Below are 13833 nucleotides of genomic sequence, written 5' to 3' on the forward strand. Positions count from 1 at the left end.
GCAAAGGCCCCGTTTCTTGCAGGTCTACATCCAGCACATGAAGAGCAAGGAGCCGGAGAATCCACGCAAGCTGCGCCTGGTGCGCAAGGGCAACGAGCCGCACATATTCTCTCGCTGCTTCCACGCCTGGGTGCCCTTCCCCAAGCCGACCAACTGATGCCTTCAGTGGCAAGTGACGGTTTCCTACGCGCACCCCTATCAACGCCGCCGTTCGTCGGCCAGCCCGCAATAACACCCGCGCCCCCGAAGGAAACAATTTAAACTCAGCTAATTGAAACTATTTTATATTTTAGCAGGTAAGGCCCACTGAGCTATACTATAAATAGCTCTTTTTCAAAAACGGCCCGGCCACAAATGATAGCTGAACGAAAGTGGCTTGTCGTGTGGAAATTTATAGCAGCCAAATACACGTTTATTCTAAATGTGGAGGGAAAAACCAAAGGACCCGGAGAAAAATCCATGTGGCCACGGTGAGAACATGCAAACTCCAAATATAACAGGGGTTGGGATCGAACCCACGAGCTCCTGCATACTAGGCGAGGGAGTTAACACCTCGCCACCACGGCACCCCTTTTTTGCATGCCTGAGCAAACCATAGCTGTGTGCACATGATTTGCTGTGTTGGTATAACAGCACCTATTGTTCTGACTTTGGTTGAGTGATTGTGGCAGGACATGGCATATCATCAGATATTATTTACCAAGGTGACGCACGCCGTGCATCTCCATCAATATGTAGAAATCTCAACGATGTCATTCCATTTGAGACCAGTTCAACAGCAGTTTCGATGGAAAGAAAATGTGCGTTTGGTTCAAATGATATTATTTCTGCCTGAATGCCTAACAAGATCAGGTTAAACTTCATGAAAAGCAGACTGCAGCATTAACCAAAGCATCCATGCAAAGCTTTTTTGTTCAGTTATATCGTTGGCGGTAATGATGCAGCACTGATGGGAGTTCAGTTTGGCTGAATAATCGGTGAAATCCAGAAAAAAACTTGCCAAAACACACTGAAATCCTTCTTGTAGCCTGCTCTTAATCTCAAAGTAGTACAGCTATGGACGCATCTCGGCTCCAATGCCCCGGACACACCCTTGCAGCGAGACCTGGCTGTCTACACCACTCAGGAGTGTACTACAGAGTGCTTGACTGTATTCAACTAAATCCCAGGCTTGGATAATCCTGGATCCATATTTGCACTGGTTGTTCACAAGATATTTTAAAAATATCTAAATTCGGTCCATACCTAGTGAACACTACTCTGCGCTAAAGTAAGTCAGTGACCCAAACTCTTTACTGGATCTAAAGCAGATTGATTCTTAAATTCTTGTTCCTATCAAAGCTGTATTAAATGCCAGGTTTGGAAAACCCAGGGGCCGAAGGCTGGCATGGGTTACTGATGCTAAGTGCACAGCATAGGCCACAAGGACAAACCACACGGCACAGGCCAGCTGATACCATGTGGGATAAACAAGGGTGGTCAGCGTGATATTAAATCCGGATTGATGTTTCACCATTTGACACACTAGAATGCTTCTAATATCAAGTCTGTGTCCTTAACAGTGGGTTGAAACCAACCGCGATACATTACACCATCGATTAATATCGATCCTCAAGATAGCATATATCGAATGGTGTTAAGCATCGATGTTTTTCACTTTGCGTACATTGTAATTGGCTGTCACCTCTGCAGCCACTGGAGGAGTTACCATTCGAAAGCCGTGTTATAAAATCAACATTTGAATGCAATCACAAACACGAATTGTGACAACTCATGGAAGTCATTCCACCACTACTGAATTCATACCAAGAACCTTGTCTGCACTAGATTCCAATGAATGAAAAGGCAATATGAAATCGAAACCTCTTAGCAACTTTGTCCCCTATTTCGTTACATCAGCAGTCACTCGATGTGCACTGGTGTTGGTGCAGCGATATTTTATATCCGCACTTGATGTTTCACCATTACAGATTTCACGGGAACATTGGTTCGTACCGATCGGCACCAACTAAACCAAACTTAGCCTGGCACAGGCCGACTCAAATTGCAGTTTATTACCGAAACAGTATTGTTTAACTATGACAGTGTTTATAAGGCTGTAGTCTCGAAGCCTTGTCTAAAGAACAGCCATATAGCTGCCTGAATGTGTGCTTATCTTCTGTAGCAGCAGAGCTGCAGCTGTGCTTCTGCCCAGCGTTTCAATCGAGCAATCCGACCACATTCACATTGTAAGCACCATTTCGTAATGAATTTCAACCAGCCAATTTGCCTTTTTCCTGTTCTTTCTGCAAGTTCGTACACGAACCGATCGATGTCAAATGTTTCATGTGTGTCGTGCAGTAGTGTCTCCGGTGTTGCTATTCTACGGTAGGTGGTCACCACTCTTAATAAAAAGGATGGCTTCCATGGAGAATAAGCTGTCCTTGCAGTTGTATATCAAAGATCCCCCCCCCTCACAAAGCCTGAACAGACTATTGGAGAATGGGCTGCTGGCGAGTAGCACCGATGAAGGCCGGCAAGGCACACGAGGGTGTGGGTGGTGATATTTACACATCGCACCAGGTACTCATGTGAGGCTGAGTCGACCTAGGGGAGGTCCAGGAGTGGTTCAGATAACTCTCACTGGTAATGGGCATGAGCATGAATCGAACTCGGGTCGCTGGGTTCGTAGCGCGGTGCACTAACGGCTACTGCTCCCAACTTCAGTTACACACACGCAATGACACGCGTGTGGAAATAGGCACAGACACGCAGATGAATCAACACAAACTTGAGACCAACAGACCCACAAGGAAAGAAAACTGAACTGCCATTTTTCAATTGTCACCTTTTTTTTATTCCAATGGACAATGGGTAGATTTACAAAAAAGATTGATGCAAGCAATTCTGCAAAAGGTGGTTCCGAATTAATTGTTTGGGCACATGTCCATCAGAAACGCAAATTGCCAAGGGAATGTTACATTCGGCATCTCCGCATGTCGTTTTCCGGAGGAAGGTGATGCAAAGGTGGAGCGCGCGGGGCAGCTTTAAACCCGAGCCGGTTTCTCGGTCCCCAGTTTCTTCAGCCCTTTCTTGAGCTGAGCAGGCGAAAAGAACAAAATGACCCAAACGTTTACATCGCGTTCGCGACAACCGCGGGAGGGGGGGGGTTTCGTACAAAGTTTTGTGTCGGCTCGCGAAAAAGATCGCTTTTACCTCCTCAAACTTGTGTATCTGCCGAATGAAGAAGTCGCCGTAGCGGCGAGCCACCTTGGTGTCTGCGATGTGGATCATGTCCTGGTTATAAAACACACAAGTTGACGGAACATAAAGTACATAAACTGACGTCACATTCACACAAGCCCAAGCGGCCACGACACGGGCACAAAATCATCACAAGCACGTACATTACACACCGCACGTAGCACACGAAACTCAATTCACGGAGTGAGAATTCCATGCAATAACCTTAACTTCGTTTTAGTTCACACCCCCCATGCTGGGAATTGTAATTCCCTGTATGGACTTCCCAATCCAGCTTAGCGAACCAATGTTAACCCACTTTAACCTGGTGTAACCATATGGCCGTCTGCTGTACTGTCATATAAACGGCCACGCGGTAAGCCAATAAACTGAGGTTGACAGGATACAAATCAAATAAAAAAAATACATTCCGGTTGGAGTTGAAAGTAAACGAAGCACATCACGCGCTCGCGCAATCACCTGGTCGATGTAGAAGTCCACCTCGGAGGACGACTGGAACTCTCCTTCCAGGGCCGAGATGCCGCTGGTCCACACGAGGTTTTTCATCTTGTGCTTGAAGACGAGCAGCTGGATCCTGAACGCCTCCTCCGACATGTCCAGGAAGCCGGCCAGCTTCTGCACCGGCATGGTGGTGTAGAGCTTCAGGTAGCTGTGAGGAGTCGGGGCGGGGGGGACACGCAATGTTACGGTCTTCACGCACACACACACGCTGCCTGGCTCCCAACATAACATCGTCCAGGACATCATGGTGGGTTACCAAGAGACATAAAATATTTGTTTTATTTTCTATATGACAATTATCGCGATTATCAGTTCACCTTGACTTTGCAAATATAGTTTGCATCTGCATGGTCTTGTTTTTTGTGTACTTCACAAATTGAATGATCATTCGGGTATTAATCGCTATTCATCTGCAAGTTCTTCCACCAGCACCGGCATGAGCGATACATTTCAGGGCTGAACCTTTAAAACACCTTTACCAAGACCAGCGGTTCTTAACCTGGGGTGCGAGATGCCATTTCTGTGGGTGCGAGACATGGCCAGATTATTTTATAAGGTAAATCATCGAAACAAATTAAACACGGGCACGGAATACAACTACTTTTATTTCGATTTAAAGCTTTCGTGACTGCAGGGATTCATCTTCTTGGTTCTTTCGGTAAAGTCACGTAGAAAGGAAATAATAAAATAATAAAAATAAAACAATAAAAGCGTTGTGAGAATGATTTTATTATGTTGTATTTTTATTATTTTATTATTTCCATTCTACGTGACTTTACCGAAAGAACCAAGAAGATACAACTACTTTGTTTCATCAAACCTACGTATTAACGTACATTATTTTACAATTGAGAACCAAAGTGGTGCAAGGCCGCAGCAAAGGTTAAGAACCACCGACCTCGACCGACGAGACAAGCCGCGGAGAGCGTCACCTGCGGATGTTGGAGATCATGCTCTGCTGCTGCACCTCGTCCATGAACACCTTGAGCTGCTGCATGTAGGGCTCCTTGTGGTAGGTGCCCGTCACCAGGTCGTAGTTGGGCACCACCGGCGAAAGGAACTTGGGGCACGCGAAGCTGAACACCTCCTCAAACAGCTGCTGCTCTCTGCATGACCAAGAGGCGCATCAACGTCAGCCGCTCGCAATCCACTTCTGGATGAACAATGTCCATCTATTCAAAACTTCTTTTCTATTTTACCAGGTAAGGCCCACTGACCTACACAGCTATTTTTCAGAAGCGACCTGGCCACAAATGATAGCTCAACCAAGTGGCATATGTGCAGCGAAACACTAAACGCATGTTTCTAATTATGGAGAGAAAAATCCACGCGACCACGGGGAGAATGTGCAAACTCCAAATATACAAGCGTCAGGGTCGGGATCGAGCCCACGACCTGTATAACAGGCGAGGGAGTCAACATCTTGCTACCATGGTGCGCCTGTGCAGGATACGAGGGGGGGGGGGGGGCTTCTTTAGCCGGGAGTGGACACGCCGTACCCTTTCTGCATCCGCAGCATCTTGTCTCCGAGCTTCTCCCGCAGCTGTGTGTGGATGCTCTCGTCGATGCGCATGGGGTACAGGCTCAGGGTAATGGCGAGCAGATTAAACACCTGCTCGTTCTGCTTGTTCACCTGTAACACACACACACGCGTACGTGTTAACAGCCACAATTTGCACGTTTCCAATGGGGTTTTTTTTTTTTGCCAAGACGGATTCTCACTGCTTTCAATCTAATCTCAGTCCTATAATATAACTCGCCGAGAGGAAATCATTAAAAGGCAGCGGCAAAAAAGTTGTTTTAGTAATTAAACAAAAAATAAAAAATTCCATGGCCATTATTGCTCGAGAGAGTAGCGCAGTGTGCGCAGGAATCGAGATGTACCGAGATACAACACCGCCACTCAGTTGCTCAACTTTCGGCGATCGAAGTTCAGATAACGATGGCAATGCAGACGAAGGGATTCCGCAACTGTTAAACTGTGCATACATACGGCGCTTTTGTCAATCCACTGCTGGATGAGGGCACCCCCCACGCCTTGCAGGCCCGCAAAGAGTTATTTGACCAGAACTCACTGCACTGCTCCGTGCCCGTTGGTGCAAGCGGAGGAGCAGACATTGCAGCATAGAATTACAGAACAGCACTAATCCGCTGCATTTCCCATAGCAGCAGCCGGCAACGCCGTGCGTTTCATGCACCTCACTTGCCCATCCAAGCACCGTCTGGGCTAGAATCTGCTTGAGCTTCCGAGAGACCGGGGGGGGGGGGCAGCGGCGCGTGTCGCGGACGATTTGCGACCATTTTGTGCACCGTGAGATTACCATCTCGTATTTGTAGCTGGAGCGCTGGAAGAGGCCCTTGGTTCGCTGGATGTAGAGCAGGATGTTGGCGAAGATGCGGATGGCGTCCTGGTAGCGCCGCATCATGAGGTAGGCGAAGCCCACGTAGTAGTAGGTGGTGATCTGGCACTCGGGCACCCGCGAGTACATGCTCTGTACGGAGACACACGGACACCCAAGGACCGACCCCCCTCGGTCAGCTTGGCGAGGCACAATCCGACTCGCCGTCAAGTTTGACCCGACGGGTCGACCCCATCAGCTTGGCTGGATCAGACATCCCTCTCTCCACTGCCTAACTGGCAGCTCGGTTAAAGCAAACCGACAGACCCAACCCTCGGCTTGGGTTGAGAGCACTGTGTGTGGCAAGTAGTGTAGTAGCTAGCAAGTAAGTAAGTACAGCAGTCAAAGGCGTCCGGGGATTGTGCTGGCCACACCACTACCTCGTGTGCACCAGGCCGGCCTTAATTAGGCGCTCATTCCCAGCACCAGCCCCAAGGAGTCTAATCAGGGAAGTCTTTGCTTTTTCTTTCACTCATCGTGTTGTACACGTGGACGTGAGATGTAGTAGGATAAGCATTAAGCGTTCCCCCTCTGCTATTATTCTACCCAACGCTGGCATTTGTTGGTGGAAAAGGCGCGGAATATATCGTTCCTTTCGTCACCAACTTGGTCTTTTTGATGGAACCAAAATATTATAGGCCTATGTGTCATGCAATGCTGCTTCAGAATAGACTGAGAAATGGCTTTTCTTCCGAGTAGCCGTATGTTAACCGATTGTACATCAAGGTTAATCTGAAGCCAATGCTAAAAACGCTATCCTCTCTTGCCTTGTTCTGTTCTAAGTAGACCTGTAACAATGCACCAATTAAAATCAACTAATGTTCATGGTATGTTCATGGTATGTGCATAGAATCACTTGGCTAAGAATCGATAATTTTCTCTCTATCCAAGTCATACGTGAATTAAGTATTTCGCAAAGGATTTATCAAACGAAGCAAATTTGGACCGTTAAAGAGCGTGAACGGATGACCGTGGCGAGCCGAGTTCTTTGTTGTTGATCCGTCCTCACCTTCTTGTTCAGCTCGATGTTCTCCAGGACCTTGATGGCCTGGTAGTAATCGCCCAGCAGGGAGTGCAGACGCAGCAGCCCCACCAGACTGAAGTAGCCCAGCATCTTGTAGAGGGAATGGCGGCCGTAATCACCAGCCACGCTCTCAGGGTCGCCTGTGTCCCAACGCACACGAACGCGAACGAGCTCGATCGGGTTTAAGTCCAAGAGCAAATGAGCGAGGATGTGTGCTTTTCTGCAACCGTTTGTGAACGGGCCGAGACCTTCATCTCCTTGCCGATCTCATCATGGAGCATAAACAATCATCATGCAAACTCTGGTCATCCTCGCAGAAGTGGCTTTTGGCTAACCATCCAACAAAGACGGTCACCGCATCGCACGGCGCTTTCAGATGCGCTTCTGCGACCGTCTGGAACGCTCTTCCTTCCGATATTAGGAAGCCACTGGAGCTAGATTGAAAACTCGTTTCTTTAGAACTGCTTCTTGTGTTTAGTTTGTTGTCCTTTACCCACACATCCGATTAACACGTGATGGATGTAGGTCGGTAAAGAGTGGTACCAAAAACTGGTTCAGAGATCACTCGCCACTGGTGTAACTCACGGCTAGGAATCAAACTAGGACTGCCGGGGTCATAGTGCAGAGCGGCTAGCCCAGTGTTCGGTGACCAAAATAACAAGAATTGGAAAAAAAAATCGATTTCAGTAAAAAAAACCCACCTCCGTATGTTAAGAGCTGCAACGCACGTGAACACAAGAAAGTCGTTGATAAGTAACGTCACGAAGCAGTCCTTAAAAGAGCCGCACGCATCTCCGGAACCGCACGTTGCCAACCCCTGGGGGCCAGCCACTGCGCCACCACCGGGTCCACCTCGCTTTACAGCAGCGCGTATCGCCGGCAAAAGTTCAAGACGAATCAGCGGCGGCGGCGGCGGCGGTTCGAGCGAGCGTGCCACTCACCTCCGCTGGTGTACACCTCCAGCTGCCGGTTGATGTTGGACTTGTCCACCAGGGAGTGCAGCACGTTAAGCACGCTGTGGACGTTCCAGATCTTCGGGTTGGTGCGCAGGAACTCGATCTCTTCCTCCGACTTCTTGGCCATCTTGCAGCGGTACTGGCTGAACGACTGGAACTGCGCGCGCGGAGAGGAAATTAAAAAAACGCCACCGTTGTTTCCACGCGATCGCGACGACCGGTCGAACGCTGCCGCGCTCTGTATTCGGTTCTCTCTCGATTGTAAGGCACACTTTTGGTTCCTGTATTTTGAAGAAAAAACATCTAGGGTGTGTCTTTTATAATTCATAAAATACATTGTCTGCAATCAGCAAACATTCAGAATAAGCGTCCAATAGACATCTCCTCCCCTCATTTTAAACTCGTACCAAAAACACAAACGAGCAGTGGTACCTGGTAAATGAACTCATCAATGATGTCCCACAGCCACTGGTTGGGCAGCTCCAAGGGAACTGGACCTTCAGCGTCTGTGCGGACGAGAGAGAGAGAGAGGAGGCAGCAGCGATGAGGGCGCTGCAAGTTCCTTGTGCCGCTCATTCGTGGCGCGTGTGGCTGTGCGTGCGGTCACCCGGTGCTGTGTGCTACGATACCGGCGAATTCGATAGCCCCGGAAACGATTAACACGATTGGCGAGCGATATCTGAACCAGTTCTGGGCCTCCCCTAGATCGACTCGGCCTTAAATGAGTACCAGATGCAGTATGTAAACAGAAGCACTGTGGAGACAAAGGCTGTTTGGGCATTGTGCTGGTCACACGATTACTTCATGCGCCATGCAGGCCTGAACAGGTGCTCATTAACAGCACTTGCCCCAAGACTATATGAAGGCTTTAAGTAGTATTTGCCTTTCTTTATACAATGCATTTTAGGGGGGATTGGCTCCACTGAACTGTGTTGTACAGCTCTTTTGTAAGGTTCACCTTTCTGTATATACAAACACACATTTGCCTATCATCAGCAATTGCATCCACATTATACGATCCGATAATGTATTTAGGGAAGCCAAGATTGCTCCGTTATTTCCATGCATGCTACAGTGCATATACCACTGTGTTTCTGCACAGAAACTTACTCAGAATGTAGTTGAAGAGGTTGCAGTAGTTGTAGTAGGACTCGAATCGCTGTTCCAGAGTGGGACCTCCCTAAAGGTGCAGACACTGCATGTTAATAATGGCTCAAAGGGCAGCTCAAAAGTCATATCTTACAGAATCATGTGGACTCCACAATGGTAACCCTTTAGGTGCACGTACAGCTTAGCTTTATCCGCTGCAAAATAGCTCTTAAAACTTGAATTGAGTTCATTTATCATGCGGTCCTGTTAATCTTTAATAGCTCCATGCCAAGTAGATCCATTAAGCTGGCTTGGGATCCTCAAGATGAACGCACACATGGTGAGGCTATTAAGTTGCCGAGGTGGTCTGCTCAAATTTCGTTCGTTTAGTTTATTTTGAATCAATCGGGTTTCAACAAAAACATTGGTTTCTCTGCCAAACATAACAACGTACTTAACAGGTCGCAAGAACAATAGATATAAAAATACATAAGAAAAAAATGGCAACCAATCACATCATGTAGAGTATATTACAAAATTATCTTTAAAATATTTAACTAAAGTGAGGATTATGATTAAAGGACATGTTACAAATAAGACATAAAAACGCAAATACTGTAGTAACAAAGTTTCCCTGAGATACATCAAATTTCAAGTTAAAGGAATAATGACTACAATTACGATATTGCACAGAGTAAAAGAGTGAAGCATCTCTATGTAACGAAACATAGTCCATAAAGGCATAGAAAACACAAGAGGTCACTTACAGGAAAATAATATTCACACATCATCTAATTGTTAATGCAGCGGCAACTTGGCAGGAATGATTCCCGCAGTGAAATGCCGCAGTGCTCGTCACAAATTTCCACGAGAAGGATGGCAATTGTTCAAAAACCTTACCTGCACCTTGGCGTAGATGTGCCTGTAGTAGAGCTCTTTGTAAAGAATCAAGAACACGGGATCTGTAGAGAGGGATTTTTTTAAAACAAACAGCAGCCACAGTTAGCGTCAGCAATAAACCCTAAAATGTATTTTCAGATGCGTTAGAACAAATCCCGCGCAGGTGACGTGGTTGGTGGCCCGCTTCATCATCACTTCCCGGCCTAACAAAAGCGTTTGGGGAGTGCGACTGTGGCCTCACCGTTCTGCACGTACGGCGCGATGACATCAGACTCCGGCCACGTTGAGTTCCGGAAGAATCGCTCCGTCAACTTATTCCAGCTGTGAAACAGAACCAGCCCGTCAGGACTCTGCTGTAGTACGAGCGGTGAGCAGCCACACGTTAGAACACTGCAAGGTGGTCGCTGTTAGGAAGAGGGACACTGTCCTAGAGACCTACATCATAATAAAAACTCACAATCGATAATAGTGGCCTTAAGTAATGAGACGTGATCCAGCAGCGTTACTAACCGGGCGCATTGCAAATCCTTGCAAACCTTTAACTTAACGGCGATAGCACTAACTGCTTTTGGTTGCTAAACCCCCCCTGGAGGTCATCGCTGCCGTGGTGAACGTGCGAGAGAGAGGGGCAGGCTGCGGCGCTCACTTGTTCTCATAGATGTTCTGGATGTCGAAGCGCTTCTGCTCAATGCTGTCGTTGGGCCCGCCGTTGGAGGTGATCTGGAAGGCCTTCAGCTCCATGAGCTCGTGCACGGTGCGCTGGAAGTACTGCACAAAGTCCTTGATGACGTCGGGGACGATGTAGGCCATGCCTCCGCCCGAGCTCTGTCGCTCGAACGCGCCGTCCTGCCTCGGGTCACCTGGCAGTCGGAGTCGCGGCGGAGAGGATTAGCGGCGTTGATCGCATCCGGCACGCGGCGCAAACGGTGAGTTATTAGGCCGCGTGAATGAATGTATACATTGATGGTCAAAGGCCATCATAGTTATAACAAGATCATTTTATATAGGACAGGTAACAGTCCAGCCATGCAATTGCTTGGTGGAAGGGCTTCGATGAGAGGCTCAACAGCCTCTCCAGAAGGCATCCTGGGGTTTACTCATTCATGCTGGCCAGATATCTCGGATGAAATTTTATACATGAACTGCATGTCAGTGTATCAAGATTAAAAATAATTCAACACCTTAATCATCAAGATTGCTTTGTAAAAACATGAAGAACAACGACCTCTGCACTAATGGTATAGATTATCCTAACTGGGCTTTAATATCGTTACAATCAGTGATATAATGCCATTTAGATCGAGGAAAGCCTCAGTCTCAATATTATATGCAGCAGTGATCTACATTGCCTGGCCATTTCTCTTTTAAAGAGTGTTGTGTGTGGGAAAAAATTCAGGAGTACGTGTATAAAATGCAGGAACACATGAGGACAAAAGTCCAAATACTAACTAACGTAGTGCCATCAAAATTAAGGAAGCATCTATATTCGTGTCCAGCAAGAGTTGAAGGGTCACATGTTGTGTAATAAGTAAGTACACTTAGGGGCCCAAACTTACCCGTGTGCCCTTCCTGGTCTGGAAAGTAGCCATAAGGATCAACCTACAAGCACACATGCACACACAGGTAAGTGAACATACAGATGACTTACACATCTTATAGCATGTCAACATGACATTTCTAAGCACAACAATAACGTTGATGGAAGAATATTTTAAGCAACTGAGAACGTCCAAGATAATATATATTTTTTTTTAAACTCTTCAAGCACCATAAAAGACGCCCACAAGTGAGCGGTCATCAACATCCACTGTGGTTGTCCCACACGGCTGACACGACGATATCTTATAAGCTAAAGGGTCACGAGTTCAATATCCTAAAACTCACGACCATGCCACGGGCGCGCACACACACAGTCCCCGCCGACATGAAGTCGTGTGCACTGCCAATGGTTCAAGTGGATACATCGGTCGCAAATGTGGACCTCTCAAACGCCAATTTTCGATGACGTGAAAACATCAGCAACAGATGGTATATGATCGCCAATGTAACCGACATTGATACCAACCCTGACTCAACCTCAACACAAAAAACTGACCGATAACACAAACCCTAACCCCTGATACAAATCCCAATTCTGACTCAAAGCCCACAATCCGAACCTACACACATTCCCCGACACAATCATAATCCTGATCCCAACCACGAACTCAAACCCTATCACCACACCTTCAACCCGATGGGGAAAAACCCCTATAGCCTGACCCCAAACTCCACGCCTAAACCATGAACACGCTCTTAAACCAAAAACCTGGCTCAACCCCTGACCCCGTGTCAAACCCTGCCCCAAGCACTGACCCAAACTCAGCCAGAAACGAACCATCACATTAACCAGAGACAAAGACGCTCGGTCACCGACGACTACACACGCTCATCAAACTCCAAAAGACACCGCGAACACATTCACGTCTACGTAAGAACATTTGCGCATTTCTTAAGCGTCCAGTCCATCACGTACGCGCATTGATCACACAATGAAGTATGCTCTCTGAAACAACAAGACCGTTTTAGAGTCGGTTGCTGAACTGGCTCAGACTCAGGGATCAATTGATCCCGGACACGAGCTGCTGGGATATACGCGATTTACGCAATGAACAAGAGACGCCAATGCACGTTTATAATACAGCACAATTTAAAATCGCCTCGAAACAGCAGCAGCAGCAACAACAAAACCACATTCGCCAGTAACACTGCTTCTTCTGTTGCCGCTCCTGGCATCAGCTCGACTTATTCTTTGTCTTCGTGCGGCTGATGTTAGACGCAACTACAGGTTAACATCGAGGTGGTGGTGGTGGTGGTTGTTGGGTCACACCAAAGCGCATCTCGACTGGGCTAGGCCTAGAGTCAAGGCCTTCGCCGAAGTGGCAGCTTGCCGCGCTGTACTCACATCGCTCTCCAGTTCTTCATTCATCTTTTATCGGTGGTGGGGGTGGGGGAGTTACAAATTTAGAGTAAAATGTGAAAAGGAAAAAACACTTTTAAAAGCGGAAGAAATTTGTCGTAAACAGTCAAAGAGCAGAATTCACGGCGGCAGCGACTGCGGCCTTCACAGCGACGCGCCCTGGCCTCGCCTACACGTGGTGCCCACGGGAGCCGGCGACGGCGCCCCGCGCGGCTCAAAACGGAAATTTGCAATCGCGAAATTCCAACTGTTTACGTTAAAGGCCCCCACCCTCCACCCACCCTCAGCACACCCTCCCCTACCTCCACCCTCCCCACCCTCCCCACCCTGCACCCTCCCCTCCCTGCACCCTCCCCTCCACCCCTCCCCACCCTGTACCCTCCCCTCCCTGCACCCTCCCCTCCCTGCACCCTCCCCTCCAGCCCTCCCCACCCTGCACCCTCCCCACCCTGCACCCTCCCCTCCTCCCCTGCACCCTCCCCTCCTCCCCTGCACCCTCCCCACCCTGCACCCTCCCCTCCTCCCCTGCACCCTCCCCTCCTTGCACCCTCCCCTCCCTCCACCATCCATCCCACCCCTCCACTATCCCCCCCTCCACTCTCCATCCCTGCACTATCGCTCCCTCCACTCTCCATCCCACCCTTCCACCTTCCCTCCCCCCTCTCTCCCTCCACCCCCCTCCCAATGCGGCTAAAGCTACAAAGTGTCAATCCACTGCCAGTGAGGGTTGTGTCACCATACTTCACCACGCTGGGCGACAGT

General features: G+C 48.3%; 2 protein-coding genes across 3 annotated transcripts in view; one reads left to right on the plus strand and one right to left on the minus strand.

The window, feature by feature from the left end:
* LOC144940787 (protein flightless-1 homolog) overlaps nt 1-2571 on the plus strand; it is a 33289-nt gene extending 30718 nt beyond the window's left edge. Inside the window, exon 30 of one of the 2 annotated variants that reach the window (XM_078867189.1) lies at nt 23-2568. In XM_078867189.1, coding sequence (XP_078723315.1) covers nt 23-157 — 135 coding nt within the window. In that variant the 3' untranslated portion in view covers nt 158-2568. Of the gene's footprint in view, nt 1-22 lie in introns of both variants that reach the window. The other variant, XM_078867191.1, reaches the window with a different exon arrangement.
* A 252-nt stretch (nt 2572-2823) lies between these two features.
* Nucleotides 2824-13276, minus strand: EIF3L (eukaryotic translation initiation factor 3 subunit L). The gene is made up of 15 exons (XM_078867195.1): nt 13057-13276; nt 11669-11711; nt 10759-10972; nt 10354-10433; nt 10113-10174; nt 9234-9303; nt 8556-8629; nt 8109-8280; nt 7153-7307; nt 6066-6236; nt 5244-5377; nt 4677-4850; nt 3703-3892; nt 3196-3276; nt 2824-3077 (listed from the first exon to the last, which is right to left on the minus strand). The coding sequence occupies exons 1-15, from the start codon at nt 13078-13080 to the stop codon at nt 3027-3029; spliced, it is 1695 nt and encodes a 564-aa protein (XP_078723321.1). The 5' UTR covers nt 13081-13276; the 3' UTR covers nt 2824-3026.
* Between the last annotated feature and the right edge of the window lie 557 nt (nt 13277-13833).

The sequence above is a fragment of the Lampetra fluviatilis genome, chromosome 23 (genome assembly GCF_964198595.1).
Source record: "Lampetra fluviatilis chromosome 23, kcLamFluv1.1, whole genome shotgun sequence".
Lineage (NCBI taxonomy): Eukaryota > Metazoa > Chordata > Hyperoartia > Petromyzontiformes > Petromyzontidae > Lampetra > Lampetra fluviatilis.

Excerpts from the sequence above, each read along its gene's own strand:
- EIF3L (XM_078867195.1), bottom strand. The coding sequence starts at position 13,080 with ATGAATGAAGAACTGGAGAGCGAT. Across the intron at positions 5,378-6,065 it reads CCAGCTACAAATACGAGATG|GTGAACAAGCAGAACGAGCA; the intron begins GTAATCTCACGG and ends TGTGTGTTACAG. Across the intron at positions 3,078-3,195 it reads AGATACACAAGTTTGAGGAG|CTCAAGAAAGGGCTGAAGAA; the intron begins GTAAAAGCGATC and ends TCGCCTGCTCAG.